This window comes from Linepithema humile, chromosome 8, assembly GCF_040581485.1.
Source record: "Linepithema humile isolate Giens D197 chromosome 8, Lhum_UNIL_v1.0, whole genome shotgun sequence".
NCBI classification, from domain to species: domain Eukaryota; kingdom Metazoa; phylum Arthropoda; class Insecta; order Hymenoptera; family Formicidae; genus Linepithema; species Linepithema humile.
In genome coordinates this window covers 5744511-5763399 of record NC_090135.1, presented here as the reverse complement: position 1 = coordinate 5763399, position 18889 = coordinate 5744511, and the positions used below count along the sequence as shown (strand labels likewise).

The 18889-nt window shown below is 32.1% G+C and overlaps 2 protein-coding genes across 3 annotated transcripts; one reads left to right on the top strand and one right to left on the bottom strand.

The window, feature by feature from the left end:
* The first annotated feature begins 6638 nt into the window (after nucleotides 1-6638).
* Nucleotides 6639-10980, top strand: LOC137001378 (uncharacterized). Its single transcript, XM_067360119.1, has 5 exons — nucleotides 6639-8296; nucleotides 8366-8512; nucleotides 8608-8730; nucleotides 8810-9043; nucleotides 9118-10980. Exons 1-5 carry the CDS (start codon nucleotides 7975-7977, stop codon nucleotides 9216-9218), a joined length of 927 nt encoding a protein of 308 aa, XP_067216220.1. The 5' UTR covers nucleotides 6639-7974; the 3' UTR covers nucleotides 9219-10980.
* A 435-nt stretch (nucleotides 10981-11415) lies between these two features.
* Nucleotides 11416-17523, bottom strand: LOC105668838 (uncharacterized). 2 transcript variants are annotated; one of them, XM_067360117.1, is made up of 11 exons: nucleotides 16973-17523; nucleotides 15581-15765; nucleotides 15359-15488; nucleotides 15125-15270; nucleotides 14809-14954; nucleotides 14179-14245; nucleotides 13955-14018; nucleotides 13574-13767; nucleotides 13191-13326; nucleotides 12980-13116; nucleotides 11416-12861 (listed from the first exon to the last, which is right to left on the bottom strand). In XM_067360117.1, exons 1-11 carry the CDS (start codon nucleotides 17172-17174, stop codon nucleotides 12508-12510), a joined length of 1761 nt encoding a protein of 586 aa, XP_067216218.1. In that variant the 5' UTR covers nucleotides 17175-17523; the 3' UTR covers nucleotides 11416-12507. The 2 variants fall into 2 exon arrangements, with proteins under 2 accessions (XP_067216218.1, XP_067216217.1); XM_067360116.1 differs by having other exon boundaries at nucleotides 13850-14018; nucleotides 16973-17522.
* Between the last annotated feature and the right edge of the window lie 1366 nt (nucleotides 17524-18889).

The window sequence follows — 18889 nt, the reverse complement described above, 5'->3', positions numbered from 1 at the left end:
TGTACGTTATCCCGACTTTTTTATTGCCGATTACTTGACTTCAGTTACATAGGTGTGTAAATTCTTCCTTCTTCTGCTTCCTGTATGATCAATTTTTACATTCGTCTGTCACAGTGACTCTTTTTCCGGCAGACGATAAATATTGACAGCATATGACATTACAATGCATTTTTTAATTCTCGAACTATGATTTTGGCAAGTTTTCAGATATACATTTTATTTTATTTTTCATTTTAATTTTTTTAGTCTTAATTTTTTATATCATGCAGCGTTTTTTACTTGCAGTTCAATTTTACTTCTTGACTAATTAACTAATTAACTAATTTTTTAAATATTTATTTAAAAAAATTTTGCACTAACAGCCTGCGACAGCTCTTAATGCTTTTCTGTTATATTATTTGATATTTATTATATAAGCCTTTCCATTATATGTCTTTTAAGAAAATCATTATATTTTGAGCTCAATCTAATTGTACATGTATTTTCTAAACTTTTAGTTCTTATAATAAAAATCATTTATTATATTACATCATACATTCTACTGTAATTATTGTGAGTTTTCTTTCTACACAGAATAACGGAATTGCGGTCAACGACATAAGATAATCTTGCACGATGTGTAATTAACTATTTATAAAAAAAGGAATCACTTGAATCATACAAGCGAGCTTCCAACAATCTAACTGCAAGTATTCTCAATCATAATATTGTATAAATAAAAAATTGTTTATTTTATTATTAAAAATAAAATATTGAATTTGTTACAAATTGCAAGATTAGAAGAAATTCGTGAAATTACAAAATAGTAAAATAAAAATTTAATATCTGTAATAAATTCAAAATTATCCAATACATACAACAAACACATAATCCAGAGTCAAAAGAAACATATTTCAAAATTGACAAGAAGTCTGAGGTTTCGGATGTTCTGCGGCTACTCATAATTTTAATTCCACGGCGTAGGACGATGGCGGCGACGACGCCGTTCCTGAATATATTGATAATCTCAGATAAAAAAACCATCCATTGTTTCCATTGATATGAGCACATAAGCATGGAATTTTTTTTGGCAAATATTTGAGAGGATTAATCGAACCCCGAACCGATAACGAGGATATTTAGGCGTGAAAAAAATCAGATCTACTCATCAATAAATACATTCAAAAGTTTATTTCTCAACTTAAGAAGCTTCTTTATTTTGTGCTCGGAAACTTACACCCTCGCTGGATAAAAACATATATTGAATAGTGACAGATTTGGCATTTTGTTTGTAATGATTTTCGTCACCGCGAATACGACACGTATATCTTCGTACAATTTACTTGAATGTGCAACAAGTATGTATATTTACGAGCAATTTTCGGCGTTACTAAAAAGATAATCCTTCAATCTTTAGGATACCGTTATCTACTTTCTACCCACCAGTATTATTGCCACCAAGAATAGCCATATACAAAATATCTTACAATTAGAATTTTCTATTTTCCGGATATCTAATACAGAGCACAACAGTTTGCGTTGTAAAATCAACGAATCTATTAACACGAATATCTTAATTTATATTTATTATATATAATATTTGAGAAGTGCCTTATTTATGAAGTGTGTTAAATTGCTCTGCCGGATTGTAATATGACTATTGTAACTCGGAAATACTGCTCGAAAGAACCAATTTTAAAGTTGCGTCAATAAGTCACAATATAATTCAGATAGCAATTAGAGTATGATTTTGGATTTTACATTACATATGCAAACCTATCATAAGTCTAAATTAGATTATCTTACATTATTCAAGTACAATATCTTTCGAATTAAAATAGTCTAATGTTGACAATGTGAAATAAATAAAATACGATAAAGATATAAAAAAATTAATAAATTTATTAATTTTTTTATATCTTTATCGTATTTTATTTATTTCACATTGTCAACATTAGACTATTTTAATTCGAAAGATATTGTACTTGAATAATGTAAGATAATCTAATTTAGACTTATTTTACATTGTTTGACAAAAACATCACCGCATTTTAAAACAAGCCACTTTAGTGAAACTTTTCTTATGCCATGTTGATGAACAGGTAAAGAAATGATGAAAAATAACAAATATCTGGTCCAACAAAAATTTGCAGTCTAAGAAGGAATAATTAAATTAAATAAATATTATTTAAACTGACGAAAACTGATGAATTCATAGTTTGTGCTTTTTCTTGTATACTCATCTTTTCGTTTCTTTTTTTTTTTTCTAACAGCATCAATTAATCGCTTTTCTCTCAAATTAATTTTCAGTACCTATATTTTATGTACCTAAGACAAATTATTTCGACAATATCAATAAACCTATAATTTTTGCGCAGTTTATGAGTGCATTAATTGCTGCGTTAAAAGTAATCGGATCGGATATGTCATGTACAAAAAAATCAAATAAAAATAAGTTCAATATTAAGTAATAAAGAAATGAGTGTTATTTAAGTCTGAAAAATATACCTTAGCCAATTGTTCTACAACATGTTGGTGCGTAATAATAACAATTAATGTTGCAATTATGTCGGCTTGCCTGCGAAAAAGTAGAGTGATAAATACTATTATTCAAAAAAGCAATAAGCATAAAAAAGACGCAAGTGGATAAAAAAATATATATATATATAAATATAGAGATATAATTATAAAAAAAATTATTATTACGTGTTAGAGGTAAACATAAATGTAGTATTTTTGAGATTTTGCAATATAAAATCGCAAACTATATCGTTTCTTGCATGCCTCACAACGGTAAGAAGAAATATATGAGCACGGGTATTGTTGTGGTGTGATAAAAAATCATTAATCAAATTCACCAGCAAATAATTAGTAATAATTGTAGGATTTTCACTACAAGCTAAATATTCTAAAAATTGTATGTTATCAGGTGTTGCTGTCCATTTGCACCATACAGCGTCCCAAATGGACCTGTTCGCTGACATCAAACCATTACAATACATCCATCCTTTCCATTCCGATTGCGTTACAAAACTGCGTTACCAGAAAAAAGTATTTCGTACAAAAATTTAGCTCATTTTATGATAAAATAATTTATCTTGTACAGTATTTGATGTGTAGAATATAAGTATACATAAAGCAACAGAAATTGTTTATATACATAAATATTGTGGTTGTATTGTACAATATCTTACATGCGACTTTCAGAATATAGATCTCTTGTCATTTGCATATTGGCTACTTCTCTACATTCTTTGTTACCAATAATACATGCCCATTTTACGGCTTCCTCTCTTAAACATTCGATGAGATCACTCTGGTATGGTTTTGGCACGTCTCCTATTTGATACAGAACTCCACTCAATATTTTTTCCATCTTTTTCTAAAAATTGGTAAGTAGTATAAATTTTAATTTTATTAATATAATAAATTGTTATTTATAAAAGATATATATGTATATTTATACATATACACCATATTTATTTTAACTTTTTTTATATACAAAGCAATTCAAAAAAACCTGATGTTCTTGAAATATCGTATTCTTCAGCGATTTCGAAAACGATTTTTCCTCTCGCAAAGTTTTGTCCAAAACTTAGTTTTTGCTGCTATAATTGAAAATGGTTTACTCCTCACACTCACACACACTATGATTGTGAAGTATTACGTTACTCTTATGATGTGTTGAACAATCTCTGCCTGTCCGCTGTGTACGAGTAGGGAACTATTTTCACTTACATATATCTCTAAAACTAACCTATGAACAAACATTTGCTAAAGGAATAATTATCTTAATTATCGCTCAATATGACATTTTATGGACATTGTTTTGTATCACTCTGTGTAATAATGTTTTGATGCCATGTTTTTCATAGAAGCTTCCCGTTACCTACCTTCAGGGAATCAGTATTTTTAATTGAACCTATAACACTCATATGTTCAAAAGCTTTAAACATAGGATACCATGCCACATAATTTATTTCTCGTAATAAAAATTCAGAGATTTTCCAAAACACAATGTAATCAAGTTGTTTATGTGTGACGAAGTAAAACGCGTCATTTATGATTTGAGCTCGATTGAGAACATGTATGTTGACATATTTCACAGAATTCATATATTGCGCAAGTTGTAGCCAATTTGCAACATCATAATTAACACGATAATACCCTATTATAAAAAAAGAGCTTTCATTATTAAAGTCTCTTGATAGATTTTATTAAAAAATAATTTTTAAATAATTTTTATTGTTTTTTTTTTTTGAGACACATTTTTTTAAATTATTTATTTTTTAATAAAATATTTTACATTTGGTGTGAAAATAGTGTAGGAATGATTATCGCGTGAAAATGTTTGTTGTAAGCATGAATGACACACACACTTGCCAGTATGCGAGTGCATGTGTCAGAAGCATCAGGGTGTGTAAGTTTAAAAAAGCAAAAAAGATACGAAGATAAAATATTGTGGGTTCCGAATATTTCCGCGCTGACCGATAGAAAATTGTCACGCCTAAAAACTCTAGCTTTTTGTTATTATTTTGAGAGTAGGTGCGAGGCGTCGCCCGAGCAGTGGGAAAAGAGTCAGTGGAGAAAAGCAGTTGAAAGCGAACGATTGTACACCGCCTTACTTGTTTCATTTTAATACATCTTGAATAAATCATATTCTTCCTACAATATAGTAAAGTTATTGTCTAACATTTACCTGTTTGTTGTAAATTGACTATAATTCAATCATTTTCATCAAACTTTTGCACTAATTTTTCCGGTTTTTGCGGTGATAACCAGAATTTATTGGCAAAAATGTCGTGAAAGTTCATTTTTGATTTTGTCGTATATGTCACGAATGCTGAAAGATGTTCTGTATCCTCGTCAAAATCGAAAGTGAGATACTGGAATATTATCTCGTTAGTCATATCATTTCGTGTCACGTACAGAATAGGATAATATTTTTCCTCTATCCAAACAGATATAAGTCTTTTTACAATAAATGTGATTGAGTTATTTGGTATAATAGTTTGCATCATGTTCCATAAATCATTTGTTTGATTATATCTATAAAATGGAAAATTTTTGTAAAAGCATACATTGTGCGAATTTTTAGCAAAAATTTTTTAAAAAATATCCATCAACGCACAACCAACCGTTCGAAAACACTCTACACCTGAAGGCACACGATATCCCCACTACTTCTCCACTGAAAATTATCACACTACACAGAGTGTGAGGTTTCCGAACGTAGCCCTAATGAAGTAAGTCGTAGGGTCGTATTTATGGCAGGCGCGGGATGACGCAAATTTTTATTTTTTTCCGAATTGAGAAAATCCAAACCGGGTTTGAACCTGGATCGCTGGGTTTCTAGTCCTGGTCCTAGTCCGCATGGCTACCTATAGATCTAATGAAGTAAGTCGTAGAGTCGTATTTATAGCTATGGGGCCTGGCAGGTATGGGGCCTGGCAGATATGGGGCATCAAAACAAATGACGTCACGCAGTCGCCTCACGAAGGGTCGTATTTATGGCGGGGCCGCGTCTATATGAGGTACCCCGGACTCTCTGGCAGGTATGGGGCGTCAAAGCAAACGACGTCACACAGTCGCCTCGCGAAGGGGTCGTATTTATGGTGGGGCCGCGTCTATATGAGGTATCCCGGACTCTCTGGCAGGTATGGGGCATCAAAACAAACGACGTCACACAGTCGCCTTTAGTCCGTGAAGGGACGGAGCGTATTTATGGTGGGGCCGCGTCTATATGAGGTATTCCGGACTCTCTGGCAGGTATGGGAAATGTAAACAAACATCGCCAAGATGTCGGGCGGGGGATGATAGAACTACGGCCAAGAGACCTGTGAGCGGGCAAGTATAGGAGAACAAAAGAACGACGTCACGGAGTCAAACGGTGGATTCTAGTCTGCTAGACCGATATTCGACGAGATAGAGTGACGACTAAGGGAGTGCAAACGGTATAGAGCGCGCGCCGGGCACGTATAGCGAACAAAAGAACGACGTCGCAGCGACGAATGATCAGATGCCTTTTAGTCTGATATTCGGCATGTTGGTTAAGGGTGCAGCGATATCGCGTGAACGGAGTGAGCGTCAGCCACCCGTTTTCGCGGATTGAGCGCGCTGTATGGATTGAGGATGGCGAGTGCAGGAACATGCAAAAAGAGGAAGAAAACAAACACGAGAAATGGAATACAAAATCGTTTATTTAAAATTTTTCTTAAGAATACATAATTGTACTGACAAAATAAAGTTTATACATTTTATGATTTTTAATAGAATCAAATTTAATTATAAATTATAAAAGTATACATTAATGAATGAATTACAATTTTTGTTGAAATCTAATTATATGTACAATTTGATCGAAGTAAAGAGCGATTAATTCTAAAAATACAATTTCAAATTGATCGTCGAGAAATGTTAAATCTTTTAGTTGCGTACGTACATTAATTTGTATTTCGTGACAATTAGATTTGAACGCGAGTTTTATAATATCGTTTTCGATATAGCTCACAATAGGTAGTCTTATTTGTATTTCATTAATAAGATATTTAGCGCAATCATTGGCACTAGTGGTGATTATATTCAGTCGATTCACAAATTAGCGTTTACACATTCGAGTATATTTTCTAGTCCCAGAAAACTAGCTCTCTGCATTGCTATAGCGAGCGAATAAGTCCGGCGTTTCTTCGGCGCATGAATTTTTTCTTTAGTCGTGGTATTTTCCAAAGGTTGAACTTCTTGTCCGTTTTCTCGATATGTCAATAACAAAGCTCTTGCTCCATAAGCAGTGGTGAAATTTATAATTATCTTGTTGATAATAATCGAGTTTACCGTAATACTATTTCCATTTAAGTAATCCGACATTTGCTTCATATTTTCTTGAAATTTTTGCCATTCCGCCATGTTGAAGCAAATACCATCGGCTCCCTTGGATGAAAATTTAACGAAAGGTTGAAAATCAAACTCGTCGCCGTTGATTGAAGTTTGCAGCCCAACATGAATTTTCTTCGTATAGGAAAAATTCAACCCATATGTTGTAGATAACATGCAATTCTGCACAATTTTTTCGGAGATGTCGCATCTTGCTTCGGAAGTGTCGCTGCACTTTGTCGGCTTTTCGGATTCCACAATTTCCCGGCGTTTATCCATGACACTGATTTTTATACGCAGACGCGAAACAAAAATACGAAAACTGAAACTTGTTCGCTGTTGAACTTGTAGGTTCGAATGCTAGAAGACGAATGAGAAAAATGTTACAATCTTCTACGTAACAGAAAATGGTGGGGGAAATTTGAACACATATAAATTTTTAAGCACTATGATTGGTCGCAAAGGCGACGCATTAACAAATATTACTTTTCCGAATTCCCACGAAAATTCAACTAGATAAAGAAAGTTTCGATTTTCGTGTCGCAACATGTTACGGAATAAATTTTCGTGTCGCAACATGTTACGGAATAAATTTTCATGATCTTACAACGGAAAAATTTTTGCTACCCTATTGTGGTTTTTATTACGCGATTGATATATAGTAGATTATTCTTATTCAATCAATAGAATTTCTACCCGTCGCGTAGTATTTTTTAACAAGTTTATCGTCGGAATTTTTACTACGTGTTCAATACTATAGGATTATTCTTACCCTGAATCAATCAACTTGATATTTTATTTTTTCCGAAGCACCTTGCTCTCCTATCTTGAAGTATTGTTCGTTGAATAATAGGATTATCGTGAAAAGTACGACGAAATGACCGAAACGTTGTACGATGAAAGGACCTGGACCATTGTCCAGTTTCAAAGGAAGTGTAATAAAAATATTTGAAAAGGATGCTTTTTTCCTAAATTTTCTCAAGGTGGGGAGAAAACTGGGTATAAAACGGGAAGACGCTGAAAAATCGCACAGTTTCACATTTTCTCGCGCATTCGGGATCATAGCGATCTGTATTTCCGTCTTCGTGTGATTTCACTGCGTATCGAAGCCACGTTGAATTAAAAATGTCTAGTTTGCGGGAAATTATCGAATTGTGTTTGCGATTGACTCGTAGTTTAAACGGGCTCTGCATCGATAATTATTTATCGTCGTTATCCGACAACGACGATAATAATTATGTTGTATTCGCAAAGTTTGCGGATGCGTGCCCTAGCGCGGTGTTCGCGGTTTTATTCCGTTTGGGGCATTTCTCGATTTACCTCCAGCTTTTGATTATTGCCAGCGAAATAATCGAGATGAGGCGTGTGTTTAACGACAACGAAGAAGAGGATGCGGGAGGCTATATCGCCGGCCTGCTGAATTACTATCGTGGTGCGGTAAAAAATGGTAAGTTTCTGTTTTTTATTATGAATATTTAAAACAAAATTTAAAAAAATTAAAATTATTATTTTTTAGGAACGCTACAATGTCACGAGCCAAAAAAAATTATGGCGGTGGAGGGTGTGGCGCGTGGCGTACGTCAAAATTATGTCAAAGAGCGAGCTACTCAACGCCGCGGGGTAAGACGGCGAGCCGATACCTCGCCTGAGGCTGGACCTTTGTGTAAGTAATAGACCTTTGTAAAAGTAATTTATATGAAATAAAATAACAGCATTGATTTAATATTAGGAAATTTTTAAAAAAATTTAATGTTTTAGCTCGCGCGCGAATTATTCTTACGCCGGAGCTTGTCGATCTTGTGAGCAACGAATCGACGAGTCAGCCGGCTCCTCGCGAAGTGAGCTCGTTCGATGAGGAGGAAATATTCAGTCCTTTGTACAGTAAGTGATAAGAAAAGTTATCTTAGCAGAAGCATAAAATAACTAAAAAATTTGAAAAATTAATAACGTCAATTTTTAGATAACGACCGTCCACAGAAAGTAATATTACCCATGGCTGACGAAGACGACGAAGAGGAAGAGCAGAAGGAAGAGCAGGAGGAAGAGGAAGAGGAAGAGCAGGAAGACGAAGAAGAAGAAGAAGAAGAGCAGGAGGAGGAAGAGCAGGAAGAGGAATTACAGGCCGAGGAGAGGAATTATGAAGGAGGGGATAAACAAAGCCACGAGCAAGACGGATGGGGAATGGCTGACAGAGGTAAGAAAGATTGCAAATTTTTACAGTTGCTTTTATGCTCGAATTTTATTTTTTAAACATTAAAATTTTCACAGGATACAGACCCCCTGTGATTTCTTACTCTCCCGATTATAATTATCAAACAAGTACTGAGAGAAATACTTTTGTTAAAATAACGAAAGAGAAGTACCTGTAACAAATTTGATTAGTTACTATTGTGACAACAAACATAGCAGTACGAGGGACGAATTTGGTTTGTTACTTTATATTTGCTGTGGTAGCAATTGCCACCGTAAATATAACTAACAGTCTTTCGTTTCTTCAGCAAATCATTTGTATGACGAGTGATTATGTGAAATCATTATGCTGTTTTATTTGTTGGCAAAACGTTTGATTTGCTAGGATTACCAATCATTAGTCAAAGTTTTATGAAAGATTTTAACAAATCAGTAGTTATTTGTGCAAATGTGAGTTAAGGGCAGCGATCATGCGTAACTTTTTACATATTATTTTCAATGGCAAAATTTTTCATTTTTCACCTTTCCGTTAGGGAAAAAGTTACGCGTGATCGCTGTCTTTAATTCACATTTGCACAAATAGCTGCTGATTTACTAGAATCTTTCGCTGTTCTGTTTTATATTCATATTATAGAATTTTTAATGAAGAAAAAAAGCAATGACGTGAATTATTTAGACAATTTATTTTTGTATAATTATCTCATATAATAATAATATAATTATATAATATATTGTTGATATAATTATAATGTATACATACATACATATAATTATAATGTATACATACATTTATTAATTGGATATTTAACTATTCTAAATACTATAATGAAGCACAACAATTTTTTTTCCGGTAGCCATTGTATGCGCATAAAGGGGTTTATAATCAAGTAAATCATTTAATTTTATACATAACCAATCATCAGTCTCTTCTATTTCATATCCTAAAACATGTTCGTATAAACCAATATTCTTAAGGACATTACAAACAAGAATAGGACAAGCATCGTAACTAGGATGAAGAATTAGTTTTATTTTTCCAAAACTTGGGCACAAATCATGAGCACCTGTCGCTACAACCATTCCTTTCTTATAAATAGTTCCCTTATATTCCACCCAATTTGAACTCATACATTCTGTTCCTCTAAGATCAATTGAAAGGTTTTCAAAGAAAGGTAATAATTCATTCAAAAAAAGAATTTGGCCTGAACCGATTTGTGTGTCTGGAATTATGCCTTCTTTGGAAATAAAGCGATAGCACATGCCTAATTGATGTTTGACAGCCAGAGAATGTGCAATATTTACGCGAGACATGTTAGATTTTGCAGACTGAGTCAGGTCTCTATGCTTTGCTTCTTTTCGAATAGTAGACAAGTGAGATATAGGGCCACTTTCTGCAATAACTCTAGGATAATGTATAAAAATGTGCATTTTAGGAGTTAAACATTTTCCAGTTAAAGAGATAAACAATCTATGATGCTCTTCTATGAGAGCTTTTAATTGAAAAGCGGCTCCTTTATACAATCTCTTTGCCAATACAATGTCCATTATTTGACGCAGTAATAAATATAATTGCCAAAACTGGTTTTCTTCATTAACAAGATCACCCACAATTACTCCAAATAATCTGACAAAGCAAAGAATTTCGGATCCAGTCATTTTCAGTTTTTGTTTTTTAAAAAGATTATCAGTTGTTATACAAGGAGGTTTATTTATAGAATGTTTTGGACCATAATCAAACATCAGCATCCTGTTATTCAAATTTTCCAAAGTAAAATATTTACTATTTATAAGATTAGTGATAACATGGATCATAACAATATTACAAAGGCCTTCTCTTAGATCATGAAGCTCATCTACACTTAGATTTTCAACCATATGATATGATGGTACTTCATGAAACGTACATTCTTCTTTTAATCCTGTTTGTGTATAGTCGTTTAACTTTAAGTCCTCTTTATAACTAATAGGATCTCTCAAAAGTGCACATTCTTCTACACATCCTATATTCGCATCTTGTGTGTCAGATTTATGCATTTTGCAAATTCTGCAAAAATAGTTTGCAGAAAATGACTCTACCATTCCAAGAACTCCATTTAAGCCTAAATTATCACCAGTGATAAGTGCTAATACAAAATAAACATGCTTATCTCCTTCACTACTTTTAATAGTAATACCATCATTTTCGAGTCTTTTTAAAACATTTACAAGAGGAGCAAAGGTTGCCTTATTTTTAAAATATGGTCTCGTCCAACTTTCAAATAAAAGTACTAAAAAAATATTTTTTAGAATGGAACAACATTCTGGAGGGAGACATGGCACTGTCACATAGACAGCACCAAGTTTTCCTGAATGACTTCCTAGAGGATTGTTTACCTCTAAATCATCGAAATATACAAACAAAGGAAAAACAATATCCTCTTTACTATATTTTTGTTTTTTTTTTGCCCATAAGAAGCCCTGGACAAAGTTATGAAGACCCTTACTATCTTTTTCAAGGAAATCCATGTAATTTAAAGTTTCTTTTAAAGCACCAGGCAATTCAAAAAACTTTTGTAGCATAGAATCTAATGGAATATACTGACCATATACAGAAATATATTTTCCCTTCATAGTATTATTACATCTTTCTGCACAAAACATTTTACCCATTTCATATGGAATTGGAACTATATAATCACCTGCATTTGAAAAATATTTGCAACAAAGATATTCTGATTGTAAATGTTTGAAAGGGTTTTCTAATATCTTAAACATTAACTCTATGTCTAGAACTTCATTTTGAGCGCACTGACCAGTTTGTAGAACATTTAAAACTTTTTCTCTTAAAAGTGTCACGTATTCGCTCCCAACCATTAAACTGGAATCGACAACTACTTTTTGAATTAAATTTCTGGGAAAATGAGGATTACTATAAAGTTTTGCAACAAACAAATCAACTGACTGTCTTAGCAATGATGAAAATTTTTTAGAAGTAACACATTTTATGTCATTAATATTGTCATTAATATTTGGCTCATTATTCTCAGTAAAGTCAAAATTAATTTCTGATGTACTGTTACTACATAAATCATTCTCAATAGTTTCTTTCTTTTTTACTTCACATTCCATTGAAAATTTGTGAGTTGTCTGCAAATGTTTTTTAAAGGAATTTTTTAAACTGAATGTTCTAAAACAAAGATTTTCTCCACATTTGAATGTATTATTTATGGAATGTCTTATTTCAAGGTGAATTAACAAGCTTCGAATGGATAGGAGGTTTACGTGACACAAGCTACATACAGGCATTTTTACTTTAATATTAATAAACTAACTAAACTAAAAAAATGCACTAAAAATAAATCATATAAATTTTAACATTAATAAACTTGCTAAATTAAAAAAAATAAACTAAAAATAAATCACAAATCGTATACACATAAAAGAACATACAAAACTTGTTTTTATAAAACTTAATCTAGAAAGACAACACTAATTTTTAGAAAATTGAGAAAATTCGCGCAAAAGAGCTTCGACTCCACTATAATGAGGGTCGTATTGACGATTTCGTGGCATCTCATAGGCAGCACGCTGAAGGAACTGCCATAATTGAGCGCACTCAGGAGGATACTGAATATGTAGAACGTGGAAAATTTTGAAACAAATATCTACCGCTTTCAAAGGAGTGTCCACTTTATAATATTTTTTGACTCCTAGAACGACGAAACTCTGCTCAATACAGGCTAGTTCTGGTCCAATGATTGCCACCAAAGGTTGAAATGTACAACCGTATTGAATCAGTTTTGCCTCCCGAGCTCTAAGTTGTACTTCCAAATCTCCAATTATCTGCAAATAAAATATAATTTAGACTTTATAAAATGTTCAGCTTCATGCTGTGAGGTTTTTATTATGTTATTAGATATTAATTGAAAACTGCAAAAGATCACAAAAAATATGAACTCACTTTAACATGAAGAACAAAACTTTCCTGCACTTCAGCCTTAGATGGACGCCACTCTTTTATTTGTTTAGTTTGTTTCCTTGCATTTATAGGAGCAAACAAATAAGAAAGATTATTCAACACTTGAAGTGTCTTGAGATCTGAAAAAAGTAAATAGTTATAATAATCTCGAAAGGAACATTTTTTTTAAACTAATTTCTGACAATTTTTTTACCATCAGAAACTTCATCATTGCAAAAATCTTTTAATTTTGCAGATATTTTTCCAAATAAAAAATCTGATAGTTTCCGCCAGTTCACAAACAATTTCATAAATTTGTCAGTATATTTCCTCTCAAAATCAAGCTCAAGCTACAAAAAAAAATGTAAATATAGAAAAAATCTACAAAAAAGATAATGATAATCAAGATAATAATGATTTTAATATCAAATATCTAATACCAAATTCCTAAATTTATTTCGTATTGGAATTAAAACAAAATCTCCAGAAAAACAAAAATTGTTATTACTTTTATACTTATGTCTTAGGTACTTGCATATTAAAAGTGTTAACAGAATGTTAACACATGTTAATAAATCTGATGCTGTGTTTGCTTACCAGTGTGTACCCTTTTTCGTTATCCAGAGCTGGATACTGGGCCATATATTCTCCTATAGATAGGTTTCCTCTCACTAATTCGATCCACCGCTGACTTGAAGTCAGCTGCCAATATTCTAGTACTTTTGGCCAAGGTTGAGAACTGTTCCTTAGCCACAGTAAAGCATCATGAACCTCAATGGATTCATCAATTTCTAAAAAGAAATAGATTTTTTTTATTCGACCGTTTTAAATAAAATATATTCACTAAAAAAACAAAACAAAATAAGACCAAACCGTCATTTTCTCTTTCACGTTTTTTACCCTTTCGATGCTCTTTTCTTCCTCCTGATGAAATCAAATTCAAACGGATAAGTTGCCGGCGTTTATTATACCACTTACTGTATAGTTTACCCTTTCCAGTGTTGCAAATACCACTACTAGGATCTATATCAATGTATATTTCCTATAGAAAAAAAGACAGCTAGAGAGAAGTAAATATAAAGCCTAGATATATATATATCAATTCAATATAAAGCTATTTAAAAGACTACATAACAGAATTTCAATAAAAATCCTTAAATTAAAAAAGAAGTTTTTTATAACTGTATAAGAAATAAAATTACCTTTGTTTCAGTAGGAAAAATCTGTAAAATTTTTTGTGAAATCATATCAAGCCGATCACATGACAAGCTGAAAGCAATGTTTATGCAATATAGAGCATTCAATAAAAAGCATTTCAGTATAATTATAAAGTATAGGTGTTAATTACTTTTTAAAACAAAATTCATAAAAAGCAGAATAACGATATAAAAAGGTTTGGGGTTGAGAAAAAATAATAAGAAAAAATAAAGTTAAAGGTAAGAAAACATATGATGTAGTCCATAATTTAAGAAAAAAATTCAGATATTTCTTTAAAAGAAAACATGAACCAAAAATTTCTAACCAATAAAGCATACAGTAAAAAAAATTAATATTCCATGATGCATGTATAAATAACAAGAAAATACAAAGTTTGACCGTAGGAGTCTAATGATATATATACATATATGTACTAGCTTAATGATATATATGTTTGGCACATAATATCACTATCTATCAAGAAATTTTCAAAGAAGAATATCTAAAAGTCTAATAGACAGTTTAAAATGCAATCAACTTAATCCTCTTGTAGTAATTTTCTTGAGTGACACATTTAATTAAAGTAATGATACAACTATCATGCATATTTATTAATTAAATACTATACAACTTACCGCTTGTCCAGGTCATTTTTCAGTTCTGAATTAATAATAGCCTCAGCTAGATAATTTCGATATTTGTTGTTTAATTTTTTTTCTGTTTCATAAGCCTGAAGTACAATTCGTCCTTTATCACTACTTTTTAATATTGATCTCAAGTCCTGCAAAATTAAGTAGCAATTATATTTTACTTCTAATAAAAAATTAACTTTTAAATTTAAAATTATCTTAAATTTTAAAATTACATAAAAGATGTCAATGCCTTCAGTACTTTTACTTTTATATTTTTTAATAATATTTTTCAATAAGAGGAATTGATTTTATAACTCACATATTCAGAGTTTTCTTCATTTTCAACGTCATTTTTTGATTGATAAGGAGTTTGAAATCTTCTCTCTCTCTCTTTTAGCTGAGTTGAAGAAGGTTCAATATTATTTCTATTATTGCGTGTATTATTATTCAATGTTACTGCACCATCTGCATTTATAAAGAAAATGGCATAACTAAAAATAATATAACTCTGCACAGAAAATAGTGTTATAGTGAAACAATATTGATCCTTTACCAGTAACAGCTGTAATTCTGGTTTGTAACTCTTCTGTAAGATCCTTATTAATAAGATCCTCTGTAAGATCCTCTTGTACATTTACTTCAACCTCAGTATTGATTATGACCTGTTCAGAAAGCTGGATCTCCTGTAATGTGAAAGTAAAGAAAAAAAGAAAATAAATATCTTAACTATCATATTTTTTTTACTTATTTAATAATAATTTTTTTATTTTATTACCTCAGTATCTCTTAATATGTCAATGGGATCATGAATTTGTAAAATCTCAGCGTTTTGGATCTGAACGTTTTGGATTTCAGCTTTAAATTTAATATTAAATAATAGCCTTTCCCCAGCCAGTGGAATTAATTCACGTATTGTATCTTGATCTATATAAGGAAATACTTGCTGAGTAATTTTTTGATCTATAAGCAGAGCAATCTTCTCTTAAAATATGTATGTGGCACACAAACTAAAAGACATATTTAATATTAACTATTTTATTTCTACACAGAAAAAAAGACTTCTTGTTTTGAATATCTTTATTCTCAACATATAAATCTTGAAAAGGGATTATATAGCATTAAATAAATAAAAATTACCTGTTTGTTTAATATTATATAATTCTGCCATGAAAAATATATTATTTATTCAAGAATAATTTTCTTCAAAAGAAAAAACATGTTAGAAGTATATGTTCAAACTAAAAAATTATTATAATAAAATTAAGACAATAATATATATATTATATTCTTGAGATAAACTATTATAATATTAAAATAAAATTATATTATTGTTGACATTTAATTAAGATTATCGATCAAATTCTTCTAAGAAAATTATATATTATTGTTTTTACATGAAACCAGTGTTGGGCATTTATCATAACGTGATCATATGTAAGATTTAGATTTTTAATTATCTTAATTAAACATTAAAAATTTAATCAATTAATTAAATACCGTACTAAATAACAGTACTAAATAACTAAATACCTTATATAAAACATATATGTACTTAATTGCATTAATTGATTACATTTATCATGATTATTTATATTATAGCTTTTTAGGCAATTATTTTAATAAAAAATTTAATCGATTAATTTTCTTATTAAAATTAAAATAATTGCCTAAAAATTTATAATTAAATACTCAAAAATTTATAATATAAATGATTAATGTAAATAATGCAATTAAGTATTAAACAATATTTATAATTACTCGATTTGTGTGTGAATGTTTAACTAAGATAATTGATTAAAAATCTTATTCTCATATATAATCACATTATAATTAATATCAAATACTATATGAGATGATGATCGCATTAATTGAAGTATATAAATTTTAGTTTGATACTAATTTTTTTTCTGTGTACAAACAAATGCATCATACATCAATAAAATAAAAAATATAATAGACTAGCATATTTTGTGAAATCTTTTACATCATAATAGAGGTAATTATTTTGTTAAAGTAAAATAGGTTATGTGTCAAAAACATGAAAATAGGATTAAGTAATTCTTCGGATCGTACAGAATTCAACTAGAGAATGATGCAACAAACAGTGAGACAAAGAAATGAAAAAGTAAGGTTACTAATAACATGAAATGAAAACATTATGACTTACCTTTGAATGCTTGCACAACTTGATTACTCAAACCCCAACGTCTCAGCCGCTCGGAAACAGCATCTTGTTCGGCTTGTTTCTCTTCACCACTCATTTTACTGATCACAGTTGTGGAAACGAAAGGAAAACGAGCGCACATTAGAAGTTTGCCGTTACGACAAGCCGAAACATGTGCTATCGCTGCGCACTTTCGTCCGCGCATTTCATTTGCTGCAGCAACAAATTCGAATATTTTAATTTGTTGGTGGTGCAAAAAGCATTAGCAATAAGAACTATTATCGACATATTTGTTGAATTTACTAACTGTGTCAGTACCTATGTCAAACAATTTTGTAATCAGAACAAAGAGGGATGAGCAAATGAAATTTGTTGCACAGACGATATGTGATATGTTAAAATGACAAAAAAACGGATCATTGTTTGTAATGGTAGCGAATTTATCGTATCCTGAACAAATCATAAGTCAACAAATGAAAATTTGTAATTCTTACAAAAGTATTTCTCTCAGTGAGGGTGTAAAATAAAAAAGAAGAAAATTTAGAGGTGAGCTGATTTAACACTACAAATTTTTCGATTTTTATTGCAAATAAAATTCAAGCATGAAGATATAAAATATATTTTATCAAATTTTCTAATTAATTCGCTAATTTTTTAATTTTGACTTTTGCAGTTCAAACAGGTGGTGGTAGAGAAGAAGAGCCGGAGGAAACTCGGTCGGGTGTGGAATCGACTGGCGAAACCGACGACTTCGAAACAGCGCCGCAGGAAGAGGAAAGAACGGAGGAGAAAACGAGGCGAGCGGAGGATATCGATGCAGCATCGGCGGCGGAAAGGCGTCGGAATAATAATCAGGTCGGCGATAATTTTAATTATATAGAATTAGTATCGGAAAACACGCGTAGGTTTAGAAATTTCGGGATAGAGGGTAGAGAGGCTAGATTCCGTATACTTCCGTTTCCCGAGGGAGGAGGGGAGGTTTACACACGATTGGAAAACGCGTTTCGCGAAATTCACTCTTACACGATATTTTCATGCGTACCGGGAGATTATGTTGGATTGTCTTTCGACTCTCCGGCTCTTTTTCACGGCCCCGCTGGAATATCGTTCCGTCCGGCGAACGATTTGACTCCCGAGAACATTTGGAATCTCGTGAGTTTATTAGCTCAAAGTTCAGGGGGGTTAAACGTACCGCAAGAGTTTAATATCCGCGTTTTTCGTATCACTCCTCCCGCGGGATGTGGATATAACGCTCTAGATATTGTTGGTAAACGTTCGATTTTAACAATAAACAACAGCGATAATCTGTGTTTTCCTCGCGCGCTCGTGACGGCACAGATTAATAACGAGCGTGGAAATGTGCGTACAGGCGAGTTGCATGCGAGATGGAACGCGGTGAGAACACGAAATTCGTCGTCGCAACGCGAACTTGCCGGCGAGTTGACGAAAAAAGTCGGTATCGCGATTCCGGAAGTCGGCTGCGGAATTAGGGAAATCGAACATTTCCAACAATATTTAGCCGCGGAAAATGTCGCGATAATAGTTTACAATTCCGACACTTTTGGTCGCGGGGGTAAACCGTTATTCGACGGAACAGCGGTGCTAGCCTCTCTACATCGAGAACCTATATCTCGATTAAATATTTTATTTGTCGCCGAATCGCGTCATTATAGCGTGATTTTAAATTTAAGAGCCGCTGTTGGAAGTAGAGGGTATTGCATTCCGTGCAACGTAGCTTATCGCAGTGACGCGAAAGGGCATCGATGCTCTAATAAATGCCCGCGTTGTAACATGGTTCCAACTTGCGAGAGATTCGAACATGAGCGAATACGCTGCACGGAATGTAATCGCGAATTTTTTAATCGCGCATGCCTCGAGCGTCATTGCGCGCAAAAATCGTACGACGAGCATTCGCTTCAA

Bases quoted from the DNA above. Each gene is read 5' to 3' on its own strand.
- LOC137001378 (XM_067360119.1), top strand. From the start codon at position 7,975: ATGTCTAGTTTGCGGGAAATTATCGAATTGTGTTTGCGATTGACTCGT. The intron at 8,297-8,365 runs GTAAGTTTCTGT...ATTATTTTTTAG, and splicing joins TCGTGGTGCGGTAAAAAATG to GAACGCTACAATGTCACGAG. The intron at 9,044-9,117 runs GTAAGAAAGATT...AAATTTTCACAG, and splicing joins ATGGGGAATGGCTGACAGAG to GATACAGACCCCCTGTGATT.
- LOC105668838 (XM_067360116.1), bottom strand. From the start codon at position 17,174: ATGCGCGGACGAAAGTGCGCAGCGATAGCACATGTTTCGGCTTGTCGT. The intron at 14,019-14,178 runs GTAATTTTATTT...TTTTTTCTATAG, and splicing joins TTTTTCCTACTGAAACAAAG to GAAATATACATTGATATAGA. The intron at 13,327-13,573 runs GTAAGCAAACAC...TTTTTTTTGTAG, and splicing joins ACGAAAAAGGGTACACACTG to CTTGAGCTTGATTTTGAGAG.